General features: G+C 33.2%; 1 protein-coding gene and 1 long non-coding RNA gene across 8 annotated transcripts; both read left to right on the top strand.

Moving 5' to 3' along the window:
- Positions 1–5065: 5065 nt before the first annotated feature.
- On the top strand, positions 5066–6919 carry LOC107904216 (uncharacterized). Its single transcript, XR_001686168.2, has 2 exons — positions 5066–5210; positions 6190–6919. It is a non-coding gene; the product is annotated as an uncharacterized lncRNA (long non-coding RNA).
- Positions 6920–12092: 5173 nt separating this feature from the next.
- On the top strand, positions 12093–17186 carry LOC107904217 (splicing factor U2af large subunit B). 7 transcript variants are annotated; one of them, XM_016830506.2, is made up of 13 exons: positions 12093–12365; positions 13391–13647; positions 13745–13870; positions 13962–14041; positions 14631–14704; positions 14784–14831; positions 14927–14986; positions 15070–15130; positions 15223–15335; positions 15410–15856; positions 15965–16100; positions 16477–16544; positions 16884–17186. In XM_016830506.2, the coding sequence occupies exons 1-13, from the start codon at positions 12249–12251 to the stop codon at positions 17019–17021; spliced, it is 1725 nt and encodes a 574-aa protein (XP_016685995.1). In that variant the 5' UTR covers positions 12093–12248; the 3' UTR covers positions 17022–17186. The 7 variants fall into 7 exon arrangements, with proteins under 7 accessions (XP_016685995.1, XP_040950641.1, XP_016685999.1 ...); XM_041094707.1 differs by lacking the exons at positions 16477–16544; positions 16884–17186 and adding an exon at positions 16210–16390; XM_016830510.2 differs by lacking the exons at positions 12093–12365; positions 13391–13647; positions 13745–13870 and adding an exon at positions 14338–14403 and having other exon boundaries at positions 13966–14041.
- Positions 17187–25549: the final 8363 nt, after the last annotated feature.

The following is a 25549-nucleotide window of genomic DNA, read 5'->3' as shown; positions in this document are numbered from 1 at the left end:
ATCCATTTCAACATATCCATAAGATAACCTCATCACATACCAAAACCAAGATTTGTTAGCCATACCAATGGCTAACCTTACATTCATTTCATATTAACATTTACTTTATTAGTTTATATATGCCATTGATTTCCAAAATAAAGTTTCTTTATATACCGAAATCTTGAGGTTGATAGTGTAATGTGTCTCCGACCGAATCTGACCTCCGAGCTCTTAACACTACAAAACAAGAGAAAATGAAACAGGGTAAGCACTTGTGCTTAGTACTCATGTAACAAGAATTATACTTACCAAATATTTTCAATACAATGCAATAAACATTCATACATCCATTCAATGCATTATTCCCCTAACATGCACAAACTCAACATTCAAGTTAGTCCAATAATTTCCATGTATCAATAATATATACCATGATTGATGAGCTCATCAATACCATGATTTTCATTCCCTTGTTATTTTTCTATATTTATCTCGTTAAATTTCTCGAAATTTCGATGGATTTTTCGGGGGTACACTTTAGTGTACAAATTCGGGTCCGTCAATTCATATTCATGTGCGCACATTTCCATTTCAGAGAGTACACTCCCACGAACCTCATCCTTACAGCGGGATTACCAGTCCAGGTTAAATCCCCTGTAATATAAACTCATAGAGTATTGCCGGAATTACCAGTCCAGGCTAAATCCCCTGCAATGACAATTACTCTAATGAGCTTGGATCTGAATTACCAGTCCAAGCTAAATTCAGACCCTAATTCGGATTATATGTCCGGGCTAAATCTATTTTCCACATATTCTTCAGGAGGGCTATATCAGGATAGGATCACCCGTCCGGGCTTGATCCTTTTTACCGTCAATTCCTTTTCAAAGATCTATCGAATTTTCCTTCCATTCAACCGGGATTTTTTCCCTTTTTATCAAATATATCAATGTTTCATCAATTTTCATACAATGAACATTCAAATCATATTCACATCAATAACATATATTTCAAGCATTTAAGAATATAATTCAAGCTACATGAACTTACCTCGATACTTGTTCGTATATAAAAATCTACTAACCCTGAACTTTTTCTTTTCCTCGATCTAGCTTCGTATTTGAATTTTCTGGATTTGGTGCAAAAATCATGAAATGCCAGCTTGAATAAACCCTTAGGACATTTTTGGCTGATGATAATGAAGAAAATATGAAGAGAATTCTAGATATCCCAATTTGGTCTCATTTTTATTTTAATAAATTTTGTTATTTTCCCATTTTGCCCTTATTTCACAAATTCTCCTGATTTTTCTCAGCTTATGCCGCCCAAAATAACTCTTTTTGGGTTTATTTGCAATTTATGTCCCTCCTCATTTAACAACTGAGCTATTTAATCCTTCTAGTAAGTTTTACACCCTTTTCAATTTAGTCTTTTTCACTTAATTAACTACCCAAATGTAAAAATTTTCTAACGAAATTTTAATATCATATTACTAACACTTCATAAATATTTATAAAAATATTTTTGACTCAATTTTACAAGATCGAGGTCTCGATACTTTTTTTACCCAATTTTTTTCAATAATTTCTTTTTCTAACTAACCACTAAATCAGTAAAAATTTTCTATCGATATTTTTATACGATTTTCCTATCATATCAATATTCATGCAAAAATATTAAAATAAATTTCTTTTTAAATCAGATTTGTGGTTACGAAATCACTATTCCGATAACCTTGAATTTAGGCTATTACAGATTATCTATTGGGAAAGCCTACAATGACTATCTATTGAGGGAAGTTCGTAAGGATAATTGTAATTGGGAGGTCCATCAGGACAATCTGAATATGGAAGTCCACTAGGACGATTGTAATTGGGAAGTCTGTCAAGACAATCTGAATGTGGAAGTCTGTTAGGAAAATCGCAATAGGGAAGTCTATCAGGACTATCTTATAATGGAAATTTGCTTGGGTTACTCACTAATAGGATTCCACGACGAAGGGATCGGCTAGTATAAGTCTGCCAAGGAAGAGTTAATCTCTCTTAGTTTATTGCTATCTGTAAGCTTTGTTATGCTAGACGTATAAGAATTACATGACCGCCAGTCATGTCTATCTCATGATGGGATTCATCATCAAGAATTTGCCTACAAGGTTATTTAATTCAAAGAAAAGATCCCCCAGAACGGGTCTCGTTTTTAAAACAAAAGGTGAGATGTAGCAGACCACCAAATCTATTTATTTGATTTAAGTAGGTAGACTTGCCTTATTAATCTATAATGGGGCCTTCTATATAAATCATATACGTGGGTTTGTACGAGGACTTGCAAGGATCGTACTGCAAACCGGATTCCATTAGGACACATCGTTTGTAAGAGTCCGCATATGGGATTACATCCCAGAATTTGTTACATAATTATGGGTGAAATTAATATTGAAGAGATTATTTGTGGCTATAGTTCAAAAGTTCACAAAAAAGTATCGACAAAGTTCTCTCCTCAATGAAAAGAAATGTAATGAGCCACGAAAATAACTAACGAATAGAGTATTCGCATGATTTATTCGTTCGGTGATTCATTGTTTGTGTTACCTTATCAGATGGAGAGGTAATGGTACTAGGCTTCATATAGCCATATATGAAATTTCTACCTATAAGTTGGTTGAAATCAAACCGAGTTTAATACCATTGAGAGAGAGGTTCTACATATAGACAAGTCAATTCGAATGAAGTGGACACTAGGCCAAAAGATAAGCGAACTATCATATTGTAGACTTTCAATTAATGAATTTTCAGGTATAATTGTATTGAGAGAAAAAGGCATGAGAACTCACTAAGTTCTTATGGACTTACTTTCATGTTATCGTGTATTGCAAGTTAAAAAGAAAGAATCTGAGAGTTCAATGAGGGACTAAACTAGAATCCGTCGAGTGAAGGAAATTTTTTGTCTTGGTCGTAATGTGTATACAGTGGGGCGACCTTGAAGTGGAACCTCAGGTCTTAATTAAATCAGTATCTAGTTGTATCTAGAATATTATGCTCAACTTAGGCCTAATGTTAACATGTGGATGATTTCCTCATAAATAATTTTGTATCTTAGAATTAAGTTTTATAACTGGAAATAAATTCATATACATCGTGCGATTAGCCAGTTAGTTTATATTCTATTTATACATGTTATGAAATCCAAGCACAAGTAGTTAGAAGAGTAGGCAATTGGATTTTGATTCTAGTTCTATAAGGACGAAAATGGTGACTTATTAAATGTACTGACTAAATAACAATGTGTTAATAGTTTCAAGTCTTGCAAGTAGCACTCTGTAGTTTGGATCCAACGGTCAAGTTGAATATGGGGTGTTATAGATAAAAAATTACAAATGATATATATATTGGTGAAGAATACAAAGACCATAGAGAATTAAGCTAGACTAACAATGTCAAAAGCACCGCTAGCCTTATCACTATCAAGGGCTTCAAGTAATTCCATAGGAGTTATTTCCATAACATTTAACCCTTTCAAAACAACATAAACCATCTTGATAATTTGATCAGCAATATGATTAGCCTCCTTAAGGATATGCCTTATCACCCAACGCTTTTTGTTTTGCAACAGCTTTTAAATCCGCCTAACGAAAGTTGAATTCTGGTTTTTTGAAGTTTTCCTTTGAATAGCTTGAACTACCTCTAGGATGTCAGTTTGGATCAAAATCCTATCCACTCCTCGATCATGTAACATGGTCAAACCATCCAGAATGCCTCATAACTCGGCTTTAAGAACTAAGCATACCCCTAAAAAGTTATTAAAACCCATAATCCATTCCCCTAGATGATTTCGCACCACTCCCCCTGTAAATGCAAAACCTATATTCAAATTAACTGCCCCATCAATATGCAAGTGAACCCAATTATCCAGTAAGGGATCCCTCTGAATGAAATTACATCTTTGATTCAAGCCTTCCTTATGTGTAGACCAAAATTGTCTTGCCCAAGTAATAGAATCTTTAATAATCTCATCAACTATCCATGTTAGGCCTTGGATAACCTACCTATAGTCTTATTATTAGTGTTAAAAATCTAGCCTCACAACTTTTCCTACCAACTCTTCAATCTCCCATAAAATTTTCCGGTTATACAAGTGACCCAAAAGACTGGGGAGGCAAATCTAAGTCTTAACCAAGCTTGGGTATGGTTTTGCAAAGTCAAAGTTCGTTGACCAAGGCTAAACCGTTAAGTATTAGCCAAAAACGATCCAAGGTCCCTAACTAGTAGTTGATTAACCTTCTCAGAAAAATTGATTGTTGGAATTTCATTAATAGTTGATCTCTTAATATCTTCCTCTTCAAATTCTATTTCCAAATCTGGTACTTCATTCACCCTTCTCTTGATAGATGACCCCCTACGAGTTTACCTTTCTAAGTCATTGTTGGTGTAGGATGCAAATCCACCCTAAATAACAAGTTTGAAATCATCGATTGCTCTTTAAGGTAGACTTTTTTGTGGAAAAGTCATCAGGCGGGCCATGCCATCTTTTTCACCAACAACGTTAGAGGAGTCCACAATATTTGACATTCCCTAACGTTGCAAATGATATATTTCAATTTCTATTTGCAATGGGTTTAGATGAGTGGATTCAATTGTTTAAATTTATTTTACCTTTACGAATGATTGATTTTAATGCGAATAATAAATAGATTCAAAATTCAAAAAAGCAAAATTGAAGTTAAATTTTACAAAAACTGTATATGTTCAACTTGTTGGTCTATGACATAAGTATAATTGATTTTCTAAAATTTTAGATACATTTGAAGTTAAATCTCATAGTTTTTGTTTTAGTCATCCAACTCTAATAAGGTTTCATTTTGGTCACCCTATTAATTCTAGGAGTGTGCAAAATTCAGGTAAAATAAAAAAAATTAATAAATAAAAATATAATATATAAATAGGCCCACTATTTACCTAAATCCAATTATCTAACCTAACCCAATTATCTAACTTAACCCAATTACCCAACCCAACTCAATCATAAAAATTACAAATAATTTAATAAATAAAAATAAAATTCTAAAACTAAAAGTCTAAAACTAAAACTAAAGTCTAATAGCTGTAATAGCCATTCCATCCGCCTGACAGTCCGCCTGTTCTGATTTGGTTTCCTCATAAATTTTTCTCTAATTTTTCTTGTTCTTCTCTGTAACTCTGTCAACCCTCAACTCACTGCAACTTTCCAAAAAGGTAATAAATCTCCATTTCTCTGCTTTTATTTATTTGTTTTTGGACTAGGGTTTCTTGAGAAACTGACTGAAACCACTTCCATTTTTAGAGTCCGCTAGATGGGTAAGAGATGATCTTTTTATTAATTTGTAGATGGGCTTTTGTTATTTTAACTTAATCATGATAATTGCAGAACAGAAAGAGAAATGGGTTCGATTTATTTGATTTGGAAATGAATTTTCTTGTTGAAATTGATATTGTCTCACGTTACTGTCTTTTTTTTTTCTTTGGAGGATCGCACTTTCATTATTCATTTCTTACATTCAATTCTCCACTAGCTATAATTAAGTAAAAAGAAAGAAAAAAACACAGACCTTCAATGAAAATATTGGTTCGGAAGATTTACATCTAAAGAATATGTATATGTTAGTAGTTAGTGACTTGATGAAGAGGTTTGTATCATAGTATCATTGTAAAACATTATTCAGTCAACAAATCGGGTTTGGTAACAATCTGAAAAGGATTAGTAGAAAGTTGATGCTCGTATGTTGTGGGATACTGTTGAGGATTTAGTATTGTGGTGCTTTTATTCTCCAATGGTTGTCCTCGCATTAGATGCAAACTCGGTTCATTAATACTAAGAGGTGAGAGATTTAAACCGTGAAAGATTTAATAGGCTTCATTCATTAGAGCTGCTCAAGAGAGGCCTTCTTTCATGCAGGTTCATTTGATTCCCTGAAGCTTTTGGTTGCTTAATCTTATCATCTGTTTCTTTGGACAATTAAAAGGGTTTAGATGAAACCAAGATATAAATTTGCTTCATTACATTTACATCATTGCTTATATTAGATTCTTGGCTTTATAAGTTAGCCTTTAAGGCCGGAATCATGAATTGGCGGTCGAGTACAGACCACATTCGAAGTTTCGATTACAAAATATGGTGAATCTAAGTTAATTTACTGGTAATTTAGCTGCCTAATAAAATCGAATTGATATGCAGATTTATATATCATACAAAAGGAACAAAATACCAAACACAGAATCCTGCATAAAGCATATATGCCAACTAGTTGGAAAGCTAACCATATGAATGTGTTTGAGCATCACTCTTATTTAGATTAATTGTTGTTTAAGATCATGCTAAGTTCATTAAGTTTGAAACTAAGTGTGATTAGTGGTCAAGCCTAAGTTCATTTCTAGTCAAGGTTGATGTTAGATTTTTAAAGGTCCAAAAGATTCAAACTCCACATGAGTTTAAGTCTTAGGTGTAAGGAGGCCTTCACTACTCCCATATGAGTTTTGAAAATGCTTATAGTTTTGTCTTATAGTTTAAAGCGAGAGACATGGAGGAAAATGCTTTACTATTAAGTTGTGGAATTTTAGACTGAAATGTATTCATTTAATACCTTGTTCTGCAATTTTGCTTTCTTTTATCATTTGGAGCTTTAATATTAGACTGAAATGTATTCATTTAATACCTATGTAAAGTTTGAAATTTTAAGTATGCAATTGCTGAACTGAATATACTTAAATTTGTTGAGGATATGGACTGCTACTGATTGAAATAATAGGGAATTATGAGAGGTTAAATGCCAACTTTGGCCTTTGTCCAAATGCTGGACTTTCAGCATTTAATTTCCCTGTTTAAAGATGTTTAAACTTGCTAAAAATGCAACAATTGCATATGTTATTTGTTTAATTAAATAAATAATACTGAGTTCTTTACCTTTTCTTCCTTGGTTGTTTTGTTGCATCTTTATGCTGGTATGAGTGGTGAATTTAGTGAAATTTTAGTGAAATTTCTAGCTGTCGAGGGAGCTGCTGAAGCATGCAGTTTGCATGCATGCTGTCTAATTTCTTACCAATTTAGGTGGTCTGATCGATGGTTGTTTATTGTCGTCCAAATAATAATTTAAGATCATCCAAATGATGAGGAAATTCGGTTAATTCGGTTAATTCGGTTATTCGGGTAATTCGTTTTTTTTAACAAAAAATAAAAAACAGATTATTTTCGGTTAATTCGGTTAACCGACCGAATTAATCGAAAAAATTTTGGTTCAGTTAATTTTTTTGAAAAAATTTTGATTTGGTTAACGGTTAAAATTTTTGAAAAGTCGGTTAATTCAGTTAATGTTATTTCAGGTAGGTTAACCGGTCGGTTAATCGACTGAACACCCCTAGTTAATTCTATGTTATTATACACTCATTTTACTCACCCAATTTTAATAAATTTTCATTTTAGTCAATCATTTACTTTTTAAAAATAATTTTATTTTTTACAAAAAAGCACTTGAGATTTTATATGAAATTGACTTATTCAACTGTGGAGATAAAACCATTATTTCTTTGTATCTCAATTCTCTCAAGTTTTTCTTTGAGAAAGCCAATTTTTTCCATGAAAAAGCCTAGATTTTTCCTTTTTACTAAAAAGGCAAAAAATTAATTCTCAAAAAGAAAAATAAAGGAAGTTTAAAATATAAAACGGTTTTCCCGTTAAAACCCAAGTATTTTATTTTTGTAAAACTTCAGGTTTTTCGCTTTTAATAGGAAAAAACTAAAATTATTTTAAAAAGGAAAAAAACAGTAAAGGAAATTAAAAAGGTAAAAATGGCTTTTCCCTATAATAACCTAGATAATTCCTTATAAAATCTCGTATTTTTTCGTTTATTAAAAAATAAAATTAATTTTAAAAAATAAAAATAAAGGAAATTAAAAATATAAAATGGTTTTAACTATAAAAATTTAAGTTTTTTTTCCTGTAAAACCTTAGGTTTTTATATTTTAATGGTAAAAAACTAAAATTAATATTAAAAAAGAAATAGAAAAAGTAAATTAAATTAAATTTTAGAAAAACTAAAACTGAAGTTAGGTAGCTAAAATAAAACTGTTGTTGACGACAGTGCTAACCAAAATAAAACTTATAAAAATTAAATGATTAACTGAGTAATTTATCCTTTAAAAATTGAATCAAAATTAAATCGTATTTTATATGTAAATTCTAGCAATAGGTATTAAAACTATATATTTTTTTGGGTGCTTTGAAAATTGGTTATAATTTGTTTTGAATGTAATTGCTTGTAATTTCATATATAAAATATTTTGATAATCATTGTAATTAGTGAACCTTGTTAAATTAAGTGTAACAAATTTTTATTAGAGTAATTAGGTGGATAATTACAGTTAAATCCAATTACCCTATGAATTTTCAAATTTATCCATATGTGATTTAAGTTAAAAAAGTTATTTTTAATAATAATATTTTAATTTTTAGATATATATTTTTTTGTTTTCAAAATATAATTATATATTAATTTACTTATCTTATTTAAATGATCTAAAAATTTTATCGGTGATAGATAATTTTCTATACATTCTAGCCTATTAAATATTTAATTAAATTACATAGTATTTATTAAATATTATATGTTTTAATTTTAACTAAATTATATAAAATTTATTATTAATTACTTATTCAAGGACTAAAAAATTATGACAAATAGCATATGTTAAATATTAGAAAGAGAATAGTTGAACAAATATGAGATGCTAATGTAATTAGATAAAATTGTACATGATATTTATTTTTCTTGTTAATTTTATTGGTAATCATGTTGTTGATACTTTATTGGATTAACATGTTACATACAATAATTTGATTTTAAATGTTGTTACTTGTCTAGAGAAATTTTTATCAAGTATTATTGATGAATTTTTTATATTAATCGATATATTATTTAATATTTAAAATAATATAATTGTGTAATTACAATACATACTACAAAATATAGTATAGGAAATTATTAATTATACTTTGTTAATCAAACATGTTGAGGAAATATTTTTTTTTTTGTAATTACAAAAGTGTTGGCACCATTTTTGATGAAAACGGGGTCGACTTGAATTTTGAAAATGAAAACGGGAGTCGCCACCAATCTTTTATTAAGGTGTGATTGGATCACCTTGAAAAGTAGTTGCTTTTAATAAACGAGTGGATTTTATTAAAACAACAATTTTGGTCTGCGAAATTTAGAAAACGGGTTCGGGAGTCGGTTACGTACGGGGAAGGATTAGCACCCCCGTAACGCCCAAAAAATTGGTACCTAGCCGATTACCTGATGTCTTGGTGTCGAACATTGATAACTTTTGAAGATACGATCCTTTTGCTATGCGTTCAAAATTTTAAGAAAAATGGGGCATATTTCACGCAAATCGAGAAAGAAAACCATATCCCGTAAGTTAGGACACAATATTTCAATTTTACGATGAATGAATGCCAAAACTGGTCTATTTTCAAAGATATTTGATGTTATCGGGATTAGGGAAAAGATCGCGTCCCGTGAGTTAGAACACAACCCCTTTTACTAAACCGAATACATTAAAATATAATTTAAATCACCAAAAAGGCAAAGGATCCGTTCTACGTCGAAAGAAAGAATTACACTCCGTAAGTTAGGACGCAATATCTCGGGCTTTCAATACGTGAACGGACGTCACAATTTGAAAAGTATTTGATTATCTCAGGTTTAGGAGAACGATCACATCCCGTAAGTTAGAACATGATCTTTTGTTAATCCCCGAGACTATTTTTAAAACTTTGTTGAAAAAGGGTTCGCGTATTTAAGAATTATCGAAGAAATCAAAACCCCGTAAGTTAGGGTACGATTTCTCGATATCTTAATATGAAAATCGGGTTTACGAATGTTGAATAACAAATTGGCAAATAAAGGTGAAACAGTCGATAATAATAGTGACTATTTGAATTTACGAATAAATACATACGGGAAATATAAAAGGATACGCGGAGGTTAAAATGCATACAAGTATATAAACGTAATGGTATGAATGTTTTAAATATTTGTAAAATATATGTAAATACGTGTATAATATAATAAAATAAAACAAATATATATGGGTATATAAAAAGAGAAATGTATTAGAGTATGAAATATATTTTAGGGTGAGAATGTACATATAAATGCAAGTACACATAGGCATAAATATATATATACAATAGAGAATAAATAATAAGTAAATAAGTATACGTATATGTATTAGTATATAATATGTAGGCTCATAAAAATAAATAAAATATGTAATATAGGAATATTAGACAGGTATATAATAAGTACATAATATATTAAGGTTAAAATAAATATATGATGAATATATTTACAATATGCATAAATAGGTATATATATATATATATAAGAATTAGGAACATAATAATATATATAATAAATATGCATAAGTATTAATTAGTAAAAATAATAATAATAAAATAATTATCAAATTTGAATAAATATACATGCATGTCACATTAAAGATTATAATTAATTAGCAATAAAACTAGGATCTATTTGAATAAAAACTTTAAATTTAGGGCAAAAAAATACAAATAAAACGAAGAAGGATCGATTTGCAAAACGCGCGAAAGTTTTAGGGGGCAAAAGGGAAATTTTCCCTCGCCTGTAAAACGATGCCGTTTTCTTGGGACTAAATTGAAATCCCAAAAAATCAGTGGGCAAATTCATAAAATGACAAGGGTTAAATTAAAAATAATTAAAAGTGCGGAGGGGCTAAATGCGAAATTAGCCCCTCCGCAAAAACACGAGGATCCTCCGGGTCGGAGCGGGTCGGGTCGCGGGTCGACGCGCGGACCCCCTTTTGCCGAAACGGCGCCGTTTCAAGGGGGTATAAATACCCCCCTTTTGCGAAAAAAAAATCATTTGTGCTGCTGAGGAAAAAAAAGGAGGAGAGAGAGGGAGGGGAGACCTCTGGGGTAGTCCAGAGTCCGGCGAGCTTCGGTCGCCGTCCGTCGAGCCGTCCGTCGTGCCGGCGTTGCTCCGGCCACCGTACACGGTGGCCGGAAGTCCAAAAGGCAGGTAATTTTTCCCTTTTTTTTTTGCGTAAATACATATCTATATTTTTATGGATTTTTTTTTAAAAACATACATCATATACTCAATTTATTCATTAGCCATTGTATTCGAAAGAAAAGAGAAGGTGAGATGAGAACCTTAAGATCGGCCTGCTTGCTATTGATTCAAATCGTTTTTTTTTCTGTGTATTCCCTACTGCCCTTTTTACAAAAAATCCCTTGAATAAGAAAAAGAACCCCCTTTTATCCCCCTCGAAAATGATACAATAAAACATTATTTTCTACTGCTTGGTCTCTACTTTGCGTGTTCTTTCATTTGCAGGGAGTCAGAGGGCAGGTGAGGGAGTTGGTGGTGGCGTGGGACAAGGCGATGGCAGAGGGATGGGCACGGCGCTAGGCTTGGCTAGCGTTTCCGCCCTAGTCTGAATGGGTTTGGGGCCGGTTGGGCTTATTGGGCCGTTTGGGCTCTGCCAATTGGGCTGATTGGGTTAGGCTAGTTGGGCCTGGGTAGTTTTTAGGCTAAAATTTGTTATTGGGCCCTGGGTCAAAAATTGGGTTTGTAATTACAAAAGGATGTGATTACTATCCTAATAATTACATTTTCATTCAACTACTCTTAAGCAACTAAAAGCGCATTAATATTTAAGTTATATTTGCAATTTAAAAGAAAATATGCATTTTCATATTATAAAAAAATAAAATTGACTCGTTTCGTTGGTATTTTAAAATTTATAAAACGAATTCTATTTAGCATTATTACATTATTTTCAGTGTCTATTAATTATAATATAAATAATTATTTAATACAATATCTTGAACTACCCATTAATATAATTATTTATAATTGGACTTTGTACTTAAAAAATAATTAATAATACCTTAATAAGTTAAGAGTTTTAATTTTTCTATAAAGGAAAGGCCGAAAATGATGATAAGAAAAAGCCCAAGCCCTACTCCTTTTCTTACATGGGCTAAACTAGCACTAAGGTATTTATTAGACCCAACTTATAATCCCCAATTTTGGAATTTAAATACAAGGAAAAAAAGAGAGAAGAAAATCCCTAATTTGTTTACTTGCTAGCTTATTCTTCTTCTTGCTGCCGACAAATCGAGTTTGGGATTTGGGAATTTGCGATTGGGAATTTCAAGTTACCAAATTTCCGGCCAAAGCTTGGGAAAAAATGACTGATTACGAAGAACCGCGGTATCAAGGAAACGGAGATAATCTCGAAAACAGTTATGGCGGAGGTTCTTCTCCTAAGTCTCGTTCCGACGATCAAAACGATTCTAAATATCAGGTTAGATCTCGACAACTTCAGCTTTATTTCGTCTGTTAAGATTTTTAATTGTTTCTTCAAGTTCTTGTTTGAAGGAACTTCTAAGGAATTTGTGTGGTTTTGTTGGATTTTTACCACGCAAAACCTTGAATTTATTGTTTGTTAGCTTTGGGGAAAGCACAATGGGAAATCATGAACGGATAAGCTAAAAATATCAAATGTGCAATATGTAATATGATTTTATTTTTAGATTGAACTATTACTTCATCATTAGTGTTTTAATAATCTATCTTGATTATACTTTGCGTCATTTGCATTCCTTTTCAGCAAACCTCTTAAGGAGTAAATAGAATATAGAAAAAAAGCTAGCTAGCAATTGGAGCCCTAAATTTTAATGGGAGTTTTTCCAAGGCTCTATTTTTTCTTCGAATTAGGTTTATTTATTTATCCGGAAATTTGGCTAGTTTGACAGATAGCATTTTGAATTTCTTCTAGTACTTAGTTTTGTTCTAACTTCAAGCATAAGCATTAGAAAATGATCATATATTGTAAAATCTAGAGTTTTCTTTTCTTTCTTTCCTTTTTTATACAAACAGTTTTTTAAAACAGCATGAGCTTCTCAGAATTCAAAGTACATATTATGCTTCAGTTTTATCGTTCCTGTTTTTATCCCGTATGGCTGGGGGGATAGGAGGAAATAGAACGGGGTTTTTTGGGTCAGGCAATCCTGTATGTTTATATCTCCATCTACTATGTTTTGCTGACGTTTGTTCTTATTTTAGATCTTGAGTATTTACATATACAGATGTTCAGTTCTAGTTTTCTCATTGAATTTGGCTACTTGACAGGTTGTCTTTTCCATAAAATTTTACTGCTTAGATTTGTTCTAGGCTAAGGTTTTTCTTGGAAAATAGTTTTCTTGATGTGAATTTTATGCCTGTTCTACATTTGGGATTTTATTGTTATGGATTACATTCAACTCTACATTTGGTCTCTTATTGATATAAGATAAATGCAACCTTAAGTATTTCTTGTATGGGTCTCAGGATTATGAGAGAGAGTCTTCTAAAAGCAGGGAAAAGGAGAGAGAGAAAGGGCGTGACAAGGAAAGGGACAAGGACCGTGATCGCCACAGGGATAGGGATAGAGATAAGGATAGGGATAGGGACCGAGAAAAGGATCGTGATCGTGAACGCCATCACAGAGATCGTCATAGGGATCGTAGTAGGGAACGCAGTGAGCGAAGGGATCGAGGAAGAGATAGGGATGATGATGATTATTACCGCAGTCGAGATTATGACAGGTAATTTCCGCTTTAATATGAATTGTTTTGATCATTGCTTTTTTCTTCTTGTTAATATAGGTGAATGAGTTATTTTTTGCTCAAATGTTATTTACAGAAGAAGGGACTATGATAGAGACAGGGAGGATAGGCATAGGCGCCGGTCAAGGAGTAGATCTGAGCGCAGATCAAAGTCGAGATCTCCTTCTCGGTCTCGGTCTCGCTCACGCTCACGCTCAAAGAGGTAGATCATGAAGAACTTGATTATAAGGATAAATTATGTGGTGGCAGTTATATCTTCTGGTTTCTGGTATGCTAACTTCATTATTTTGCAGCAAAAGGATTAGTGGTTTTGACATGGCCCCTCCAGCTTCAGCAATGTTAGCTGCTGGTGCTGTGGCAGCTGCTGCTGCAGGTACATGTTCCTTTCATAAAATTTAATATTGTTATACATGGTTAACTGTTATTTTTGTTTTTGGATGATCTAGTGTGGAAAGTTCGTATCAAAATACTGGTCTGGTTTTGGTAAGCTGTATTTTTTCTTCTGTTTTGTATATATTGCCTTTTAAGCAGTGACCTTTGGAAAGCTATAATATTGTTTTAAATTTTTTTACTTAGTGAATAATTCTGGAACTGAGAGGGTTTTTGGTTTTGTCTTCTGTTTGGTGTTTGTTTGTTTGTTTCTATGTTTCTGTCTTTGTTTTTAAGAAGGCAATGGCGTGAGCCGACTTCTGTAGCTTTTATGTACAAGGAGGAATCAATGCACCCGTTTTGATGGTATTGTACGTCTTCAACTGGCAACTATTGCCTGTTTTGGTAGTCTTGCTAAATATTTCCTCCAGATTTTGCTTGTGATGAATTCCTTTTTCAATCTCTAAAAATGCGAGAGGTTTGCATATGCTATGGAAATGAAGCATAAAAGTCCTAATGCTAAACCCACTGCTATAGAATTCTGACTTTGATTTATAACTATGTCCTCATATGAAATATGAATTTCATTTCAGGGCAGATTCCGGGGACAACTAACCCAACCATACCTGGAGTGTTTCCTAACATGTTTCCTATTGCAACTGGACAGGTATATATTGCTCTCTACACCTGATATTTATGAGCTTGCTTTATTTCCTGTAACTTCATTTAATTTTGGTTTTCTGCAGCCATTTGGTCCTCTCCCAGTTATGCCAGTTCAGGCAATGACTCAGCAGGTTGGATGGATTATGCATGCAATGTAGAATGCACCTTTCTTTAGAAAACATTATCTTGCATTACAGAAATTATGGATTTTATCTTGTGATTTCAGGCTACTAGGCATGCTCGTCGGGTGTATGTTGGAGGGCTTTCTCCTACCGCTAATGAACAGGTTCCACCTTACACTGTTGTATCTTTTATTGCCATTATGATTGCAGGTGGAGCCAATACTGATCCTTAATGTTTATATTATAGTCTGTTGCAACTTTCTTCAGCCATGTTATGGCTGCAATTGGTGGAAATACTGCTGGTCCAGGTATACTTGGGGGTTTTGTATAAATTACATTACCAAGCTACCTGCTTTATTTTTCTTCTATATCTGCTCATTGTTTTTTGTTATGTATTCAGGGGATGCTGTTGTTAATGTCTACATAAACCATGAAAAGAAGTTTGCTTTCGTAGAGATGAGATCTGTAGAGGAGGCTAGTAATGCAATGGCTTTAGATGGGATTATCTTTGAGGTAATTTTAGTTTCTTTTTGGATCTTGATGCCAAATCCTTTATATAGTTGTGCTTACTTTTTTTGCACTTTCAGGGAGCACCTGTGAAGGTGAGGAGACCTAGTGACTATAATCCGTCGCTTGCTGCAACACTTGGTCCAAGCCAGCCCAATCCGAATCTAAATCTAGCTGCTGTGGGTCTAACGCCAGGTTCCGCTGGTGGGCTTGAGGGCCCCGACCGCATATTTGTTGGTGGGCTTCCATATTACTTCACAGAAGCACAGATTAGGGAGTTATTGGAGTCTTTTGGGCCTCTTCGAGGTTTTGATCTAGTAAAAGATAGAGAAACCGGGAACTCTAAAGGCTATGCATTTTGTGTTTATCAAGACCTTTCAGTTACAGATATTGCTTGTGCTGCCCTAAATGGAATTAAAATGGGTGATAAAACGCTCACTGTTAGGCGAGCAAACCAGGGTGCTACCCAGCCTAAACCCGAGCAAGAGAGTATACTCCAGCATGCACAGCAGCAGATTGCTTTGCAGGTTAAGATTAGATATTATTCTTTTATTAAAATCTCATAACATCATATCCCTTGCAATTTCGGGTGTTATTAGGTACATCTAATTTGCTTATTCTTTTTTCTTTTTCAGAGGCTAATTTTGCAACCACAAGGTGTGCCGACAAAGGTTGTGTGTTTGACTCAAGCACTTAATGTTGATGATCTCAGAGATGATGATGAGTACGAGGACATTGTGGAAGATATGAGACAAGAGGGTGGAAAATATGGTAAAATCCCTTCTTAAACAATCTGATACCCTCTTTTTAACATGTGTACTCTCTTATCTATTTTTATTAATTTCTTTTATTTTCTTGTGTTTATATTTCTGTTTTACAGCACTTTCTTGTTCTACATTCTGCTATAAAGAATCAAGCCTAACATACTCAGACAGAAGACTTACTATATCCCTCTAAATATTTGACACTGCTTTCTCTAACCTATTCTTTTGGGGCAAATATGTGTTTTTTCCCCTTTCTGGAATTGAAATTTTTACAGAAAATATGACCTAGATATTTGACACTACTTTCTCTAACCTATTCTTTTGGGTAAAAATGTATCTTTTTTCTCTTTTCTGGAATCGAAATTTTTACACGAAAAATGCAGGTGCATTGGTGAATATTGTCATCCCACGCCCAAATCCGAATGGAGAACCTGCCCCAGGTGTCGGGAAGGTCAGTATTGAGGCTTTTTACATTTTCTTCTGTGGTTTTCTAACTTTCTGTTTAAGTACTGCTATCTAATACTTGTTGGTCATGGTATGGGGATACGATCCTCCAAAATCTCCAAATAAATGGAAAAACTTGGACATATCTATGTTGGATACATACCCGTGGCCAACATTTACACCCAATTCCAAGTAACATAGTATATATTTTTTTCTTTGGTTTGTAGTTATTTGGTCATTGTCTTGTCTTCATCTTATCCATGGTATTGGCAAGTGAATGTATTGACTTGGTGATTTCTACTCTATTCAAACTCCTGATGTTACTGTAATTCTCTGGTGCAATTAGGTATTTCTGGAATACTCGGATGTTGAAGGTTCCAAAAAGGCTCAAGCTGCAATGAATGGTCGGAAATTCGGCGGAAATCAAGTTATTGCCGTTTACTATCCAGAAAACAAGTTCGCACAAGGGGAATATGACGGCTAATGTAGAGATAAAATCATCATAGCATTGTGCTTGTACTGATTCTATGTTTATGTCTGATCATTATCTGGTTCCTTAGGAATTTTGTAGTGGCAACCTGTTGTCGAACTTCGGAATTTGACAGTGGAACATATCATGTCATAATACGTTAGAACTAGTTTAGATGAATGTGTTGTTTAATGATTTTTTGAGCCTTTGCTGCACTTGAATATGTTTATTATAAGGTGTTTTATTTGCTTTGGTGAATTGCATTTTAAAACTGCAGTTGAACCAAATGCAGTGAAAAAAATACTTGATTTAAGATTGAAGTGTGTTGTATTGTTGTCGAAAGAGGTTTCGGAAAATAAAATGTTAATTTTAGGGATGATGCTGTGAAGTAAAAAAAATATGCATTAATATTATTATATTTTAGTAAAACTACAAAAAAATAATTGTAACTTGTTATTAATATCTTGATATTTCAAATATAAATTTTTTAAATAATTAATATTAATTACTAGTAAAATTTAATTTGAATATATAAATTACATTTTAAATATGAAAATTTATGTTTAAAAATGAATTTTAATAGAATAAAACATAAATTCATTAGATTAATTTTCATAAAATAGAGGTGAAATTTATAATCTATATAATTAAAATCAATAAAGCTGATTGATTTAAATATTGGCAAATAACCATCTTGGCGAGAGAAACAGTTCGTGACAACCTTCTCACGGCGGAAGAGGTAGATCATTTGGAACATAGCACTAAAAAGATTAAGGCAGCAATCAGAGATGCTCTTGGTAGTTGGAGGATCGGTTCTCGATTCTTTAAAGATTCACTGTTGGAGTCAAAAGTTTTCACTGGTTTTTGTCGTACTTCTTTTGCGGTGGATGAGGATGATCAAGACTCGGATAAGGAGAGTCGAGAAAATCTGAATGGAGTGGAAACTCTTCCTACAATACGTATTAGTAAAAATCTTTAGAAGGAACTGCGCAGGCCCTGGCGTCAAGCACTTATTACCGAATTACTCGGTAAAACAATTTCCTTCAACTCACTATTGGAATAAGTTTCAGTTCTTTGGCGTTTGGATGGGATTTTGATTTCATCGAATTGGGTTATGGATTTTATGCGGTCAAGTTTGAGAAACAGGAGGACAGATTCAAGGTGATGATTGAGGGCCGGTGGAAAACTATGGACCATTATTTGACGGTTAAAAAATGGAAGCCAAACTTTCATCCCGAAACAGCAGTTGTGTGGTCAACAGTGATTTGGATTTATCTCCCTGGTTTACCTTTGGAGTATTTCCATGAATCGGTTCTGATTGATGTAGGAAAGCTTGTGGGGAAACTAATCAAGGGAATACATCTTTGGCGACTCGAGGCAAGTTCGCTAGAATATGTGTGGAGGTTGATTTGTCAAAACCTTTGTTGTCGCAAGTACGTATTGGTAACTTTGCTCAAAACATCGAATATGAGGGTCTCCGTACTGTCTACTTCTCTTGTGGTTGTTTTGGTCACCGTTTGGAATCCTTTCTCTCATCAAGCGGCACAAAAGGAGCAGGTGTAGCCGGAGGCTGTGGCCACGACGGCGGAACCCATGGTAACGGAAAATTTGGTCGACGCTGATGGTCCAAAACGTGATGGGCCGTGGATGTTGGTTAAAAGAAACCCGAGTGAAGGCAAGAAACACTAGCAACAAGAATTTAGGGATGGGGCGTATTTCCAGGGATTCTAATAAATTTGAGATTCTCATGGAGGAGAATAATCAGGAGATTGAAGCTCTTAAGGATATCCGAATTGGGTCAGAGAATATCATGGCCGCTATTAATGTGGGGACGGGGAAGAAAAATAATGGGTAGAGAGCTAGGCCTTACAGAGTGAGAGAATGAAGGCCTCAGCATGGGCGGATTACTTTACAAGAATGGTTGGACAGACTTTTGATCAATCCGGAAGCTCTGTATTATTTTCCAGAGATGAGTGTGCTTAATATTATATGCCACGGTTATATTTTGATCGCCACCCAATTCTTCTTAATACTTTGGGTCGTTATGTCCTTTCCAAGAGACTTGCGGCCTTTTTTAGATAGAAAGCTGCCCGGCTTACCAGTATGGACTTTAAGGAAATCTTCACGAGAGAGTGGATGGAAAACTCGAGCAGTGTTGCACATGCCATTGAAACTGTCACTAGGGCTATTAAGGAGTGGAAGCCCTCTTTTGGTAATATTTTTGGTGAGGAAACAGTCATTGATCAAAAGGTTGCAGGGTATTCAAAATTCACTTCTGTTGTATATTTTCTTCTTATTTGCAACAATTAGAAGCAACTCTTAATACTGAATATCAGACCATTTTGACGCAAGAAGAATTATTGTCTTCAGAAATCTCTTTTAGACTGGATTTCTAAGGGTGAATGGGACACTCGATTTTTTCACCTTACAACGTTGATGTGACGAAGCCGAAATAAGGTGTCGGGTTTATTCATTGATGATTCTTGGGTAACTAACCAAAGAACTATGATGGAACATGTGGTAAATTACTCTGATCAACTCTTTGCTAGGAAGCAGGTATCCTCGTTACCTCGTGATTTTTCTGATTTTCAATTCAACCCTCACTTGGTTTCGATAGAAGAGGTTTGTAATAGCCTTTTTTTCCATTAAAAGATTGAAAGCTCAGGGTCCGGATGATATTCAACCAATCTTTTATCAAAAGCATTGGGATTCGGTGAAAGATTCTATATTTGAATTTGTCAAGGGGGCATGGAATGCTGGTACTTTGTTTTCATTCCTAAAGTAGCAGCAATAGATAGAATCTCTTTGTTCCGGACTATAAGCCTCTGCAATACTTCCTATAAAGTTTCATCTAAAACGGTTGTCAATCGTCTCCAGGGATTTAAATAGCGGACCGTTTTCGGAATAGCGGCCGTTATATAGCGGTAGCTCCGCCGACCGAAACCGCTATTGTTGAAAATAACGAAGTGAAGCGGATTCACACCGATAACGGTGGATAGCGGCCGCAATTTAACGGATAACAGCCAATTGCGGCAATAACGGGCCGCTATTCCCGTTATTTTCCGTTTCCGTAAATTTAAAAAAAAAAATCAAGAGATGTAGATGGTGATTCTGGTGAATGAAATACTGAATAGTGAAAAGTGAAGACTCAAGAATGATTGAATGTACTTTATAATAAAACAAAAGGGAATATATTTCCTACCTGCAAAATCGGCTTTCAAATTTCAATCAAAACAAAGTAAAAGACTAAAAGTATATAGAAAAACTCCAAAGTAAACAAAGTTAAAAAATCAAAACTCACAACACAAGTCAGTAAGTCACAGACTCACAAACTCACATTTCACAAGCAAACAAAAAGACAATCTATTTCTCATTCATTCTCCATATTTCGGCAAGGCAAACAACAGAGCCACAGCCACAGGGCACAGGCAGCAAGCAATGCAATAGAAATTCTATCCTAAAACTTCAAGTAAGTAGACAACAACTAACCCAGTAAGTAAAGTACTTGCATGTCTTGAATCTGCAGCATAGAGTGCTTTTTCGAGATTTTTATACCTAGATCTGTGTTCTACACAAAAAAAGGGGTTTAAAATGTTTTCGGCAATTTCCGACCAACATGCACGGCGGCGCCGTCGCCGGTGACCGGCGGCTGCCACAGTGGCCGATGGCTGGATTCTGGGCAACAGCAGAGAGAAAACGGAGAATGGAGAGAAAAATGAAAAAAATTCTTTGAACAAGGGCTGAAATGAAGTTTCTAAATTTTTTTTTATTTAAATAGACCTTCAAAACGGCGCCGTTTTGGGCAGGCCACTCTGGCACCAAAACGACGCCGTTTCGGCCTAACCCGCGCACTTACCCGACCCGTTTCCTAGGATCCGCGTGTTTTTGAACGGAAGGGTTAATTGCGCTTTTAGCCCTTCCTGTTTTTTATTATTTACAATCAAGCTTATTTATTTTTTAATTTTGTCCTATAATTTATTTCGTATTTCAATTTGGTCCACATTGAAGCTGTGCGTTTTGAAGGATGGGGATTATTTCCCATTTGATCCATTTTTTGTTATTTGCGCATTCAATTTGGTCCTTTTTCTTTTTATTTATTTCGAATTTGCTGCAAATTTATGTTTTAAATTCGATTTAGTCCCTTTTTTTTGTTATTTTTGCTATTTTATTATTAAATTAATTAATTTAATATTACTATTACTAGTATTATTTTTCCTTTTTTTTATTTTATTATTTATTTACTTGTTATTATTACCATATTATTAAAATTTAATTAGTTTTACATTATTATTTCAATTATATTTCTTTTCATATTTATTTACCTAAATATTTTAAATACATTTATTTTATTATATCATTTTATTTATCTATATACTATATCCTTTCATATAATTTTTAATTTTAAGATTTTTATTATTGTTATTATTATTATTATTAATACCATCATTATTATTATTATTATTACCATTATTCTTATTCTTATTATTATTATTATTATTATTATTACCATTATTATTATTATTATTATTACTATTATTAAATTGTTTTACACAATATTTATTTATTTATCTCTATAATATTAGGTCTTTACTTTAGCTTTAAATTTTGTTTACTTTTTTTGGTATTATATTGTTGATAATATAAGTAATGAGTTGCTTATATTTCTAAATATAATTTTATGTTTCTTATATATAAATAAAAATAAAGCATGCCACCACGTGAAGAGTTCCCGACTAAAGGATTGGAGGGTGCACCAAGTAATGATATAGGTTGGCACTTTGGAACACCAGTGCCAAATGCGAGAGGAAATATCGTATGTAAACTTTGTGGTAAAGTTGTGAAAGGAGGAATAACACGATTTAAAGAGCACATTGCTCATAAAACCGGCAATGTTGCACCATGCCCTAATGTTACTGGTATGTGATACTTTATTATTATTAAATGTTATTGTAAATTTATCAATAAAGATTATATATAATTGATAATAATATAAAGTGTGAATTATTTTTATTTTATTGACAAGTGTCATTAGAGAAAGTATGATGAATGTACTAAAAGAAAGCAATACAAAGAAAATAGACAAAAAGAGGAGAAAAGATGAATTCTTATCTCAATTAACAGAAGAGGAGGATGAGCACGAGGGATTCATTGATGAGGTTTCTGCTATAAGGCAAGCAACTCGAGAAAGTATCCAATCACAACACGAGTGGCATAGAAGGGAAGAATTCAGACGAATTTCTGGTGGTTGGGATAAAATTTATGAAGAAGGGCGATCTTCTCATGGATCAACTAAAGAACATAATAGAGAAAGAACAAGTAAATCCATCCCAGGTGAGTCTGAGTTTACCTTAAGGGGAGCTATACCTGAATTGGTTAGAAGCAAAAGTTCAAAGCAACCAAAGGTCAATGACTCTTTTTTAAAGAGTTTTCGAAGGAAGATAGGTGAAGCGGTATCTAAATTTATAATATATGAAAGACTTCCTTTTCAATTAGCAAGCTCTCCATGGTTGTATAACTTACTTCAAGTGTCAGCAGAAGTTGGACAAGGTGTAAAGCTCCCAACACCTTATGAGGTTTCAAATGTGTATTTGGAGTCAGAGTATCAACGAGTTCATGATTGGGTAAATGGACTAAAGACTCATTGGAAAGAATTGGGTGCAACTCTAATGTGTGATGGTTGGACCAACAGTTTGAATCAAATGCACATCATTAATTTCCTTGTTTATTGCAGTAAAGTAACCATTTTTTGGAAATCGGTAGATGTCTCAAGTGTCCGTAGTAGAGATGTTGAATTCTACTACTGTTTGTTAGATTCAGTTGTAGAAGAAATTGGAGAAAATTACATTGTCCAAATAGTGACTGATAATGAGGCAGCAATGAAGCTGCTGGAAAAAAATTAATGTTGAAAAGACAACATCTATATTGGACCTCATGTGCAGCTCACTGTTTAGATTTATGCCTTGAAGATATTAGGAAAAAGCCCAGTGTAGCAAAAGTGTTAGATGAGGCAAAGAAAGTGACTTACTTTATATACAATCACATTTGGACTGTTGATTTGATGAAGAAGTATACACAAGGGAAACAAATACTTCAACCCGCTCTTACTCGATTTGCAACTCATTTCATTCAACTTGAAGAGATAACAAGACAAAAGCAAGGTCTGAGAGAAATGTTTAATTCAAAGGTCAGTATTTTATAATTAGTTAATATAATTACTTAAATATAGTAACCTTTAGTGATTTTATTAGTTCCAAATAATTTAAATTATATTATTTTAAAATTTTTCTTATGAATATATAGGAATTTAAAGAATCAAAATGGGGACAACAAAAGTCAGGGCCTGCTTATGAAGCCAAAAAAATTGTTTTGGGAAAAGATTTTTGGAAAAAAGCCAATGACCTCATAAAAGTTTACGAGCCCTTAGTAAGAGTATTGAGACTTGTGGATAGCGATGAAAAACCAACGATGGGCTTTATTTATGAGGCTGTTGATAGAGCTAAACGAGCAATTCAACAAAATTGTCGATATTTCACAAAGTATGAAAAGTTTATTGACAAATAGATGGAATTTTATGCATTCCGACTTGTATTCAGCTGGTAAGATAAAATGTTTCATATAATTAAGAACTATTTTTATATTTTATTATTTTAAGCTTTAGATTATTATTATTTGATGATATTCTTATAAATTATACTTAGGTTATTTTCTCAATCCACAATTTCAATTTGGGGTGGAGCATTCTGAGAATGTACTAATAGAAACATTAGAAGGTATAGGATCAGCAATTGAAAGATTAGAACCTTCTATGGATACTCAAGTCAAAATGGTTAATCAAGTTAGATTCAAGTACTATTATTTGTAACTTAGTTACATAATTTGAAATAGAATTTTTATTTTTTTACTCTATCTTTTATTTATGCAGTTGTTACTATTTAGAGATAAACATGAGACATTCGGTACTCCACAGGCACAAAGAGCTTGGAAGCAAATGAATCCAGGTAAACAGTTAATTAAATTATTTAATTTAATTTATATTATTTAATTATATTGTATATTTTGAAGTTATTTTGAAATTTAAATAATATTATGCAGCTGAGTGGTGGATAATATACGGCACATGTGTTCCCGAATTACAAAAATTAGCAATTAAAGTGCTTAGTCAAACAACTTCAGCATCAAATTGCGAACGAAATTGGAGCACATTTAGCTATATTCACACCAAGGCAAGAAATAGGTTGAAGTATAAAAAACTTGAAAAACTAGTGTTTACCTATTATAATATGAGGCTTAAGATGAGGCGTCAAAAAAGAAAGAGCACTGATGATATAAATGCTAGTTTTAATCCTATCAGCCTTGATCATATCTTTGAAGATGTTGATCCGCTATCAGAATGGCTTCATGAGAAAGAGAATTCATTGTTAGATGGTGAAAATGCCGGTGTGTTGCCCGTGGATACCTCTAATGATGAAATGGATGTTGATCAATCTCAACAACAAATTTTGTCTCATTCAAGTTCTAGTTCAACTCCAAGTCAGAGTGGCGATGGACCCGATGATGGTGGCTTAAGTCCAATTGATGAGGATGATGAATATAGTGGTGATAGAGGTGAAATTAGGTCTTCTAGTCAGTATGGAGGAGAATATGGGGTTGGTACCACTGGTGGACATTTTCGTGACAGATCAGAGTTTGATGGAAATATGTTTCCTGAACCTAGGAGAGATAGAAGTGAACCTAGAGCTCCATCAAAGGGAAAAGGCAAGAAGCATACTTCTATAGGCTCTTCATCTGGTAGGAGATCGAGTTCTAGTAACCTTGGGTATAGTGATTCATCTACTAGTACTCAAGGTTTTTATCCACCAGAACAACCTTCATATTTTCAACCTTCACATGGTTATCCACAACCATATGGTTATTATCCACCATTTCCTAATTATGGTGTGCCATACCAGCCTCAAATGTATCCTCCTCCACCAATGTATCACCCACCTCCACCTCACATGTATCCTCCTCCTCAAATATATCCTCCATATCAATTAAATGAAAACCAAGGTGAAAATGTTACTTTTTTGGATATATTTTTGGACAAAGGCTAAGAGAATCAAGTGAAGAACGCTCCCAAAGTGAAGGCGAAGGATTTGATCTTCCTCGTCATTCGACTAATTGGTGAAAACTAAATCGTACCACTATCATTATTTGTAAGGTATGTTTTTTTTAAAGAAAACTTTTGTTATTGTTCTTAATTTTGATTATATTAAAACATTTAAAATAATATATATCTTTAGATAAATGAATGGAGTATATTTTATGAAAAGATAATTAAGAATCGAAGCATGTTAAATTATATATGTTAAATTATAATTAAGAATCGAAGCATCTTTAGATAAATTAATGAAAATCTATACATTTATCTATTCATTTTTTCCTTTTACAGCATACAATGTTTATATCTTCACCATCTTCAAAACTGTCAAGAAATATTGAAGACATCTCTCAGGTATGAATTTTCAATTGTTTTATCTATAAAAACTTTCAAACTTATTAAA

This window comes from Gossypium hirsutum, chromosome D05, assembly GCF_007990345.1.
Source record: "Gossypium hirsutum isolate 1008001.06 chromosome D05, Gossypium_hirsutum_v2.1, whole genome shotgun sequence".
NCBI classification, from domain to species: domain Eukaryota; kingdom Viridiplantae; phylum Streptophyta; class Magnoliopsida; order Malvales; family Malvaceae; genus Gossypium; species Gossypium hirsutum.
The sequence above is the reverse complement of the archived record's forward strand: the minus strand, read 5'-3'. Positions and strand labels throughout refer to the sequence as shown.

Coding starts and splice junctions, on each gene's coding strand:
- LOC107904217 (XM_016830506.2), top strand. CDS start 12,249: ATGACTGATTACGAAGAACCGCGGTATCAAGGAAACGGAGATAATCTC. Junction 14,832..14,926: donor TTCAGGCAATGACTCAGCAG/GTTGGATGGATT, acceptor TTGTGATTTCAG/GCTACTAGGCATGCTCGTCG. Junction 16,101..16,476: donor ACAAGAGGGTGGAAAATATG/GTAAAATCCCTT, acceptor CGAAAAATGCAG/GTGCATTGGTGAATATTGTC.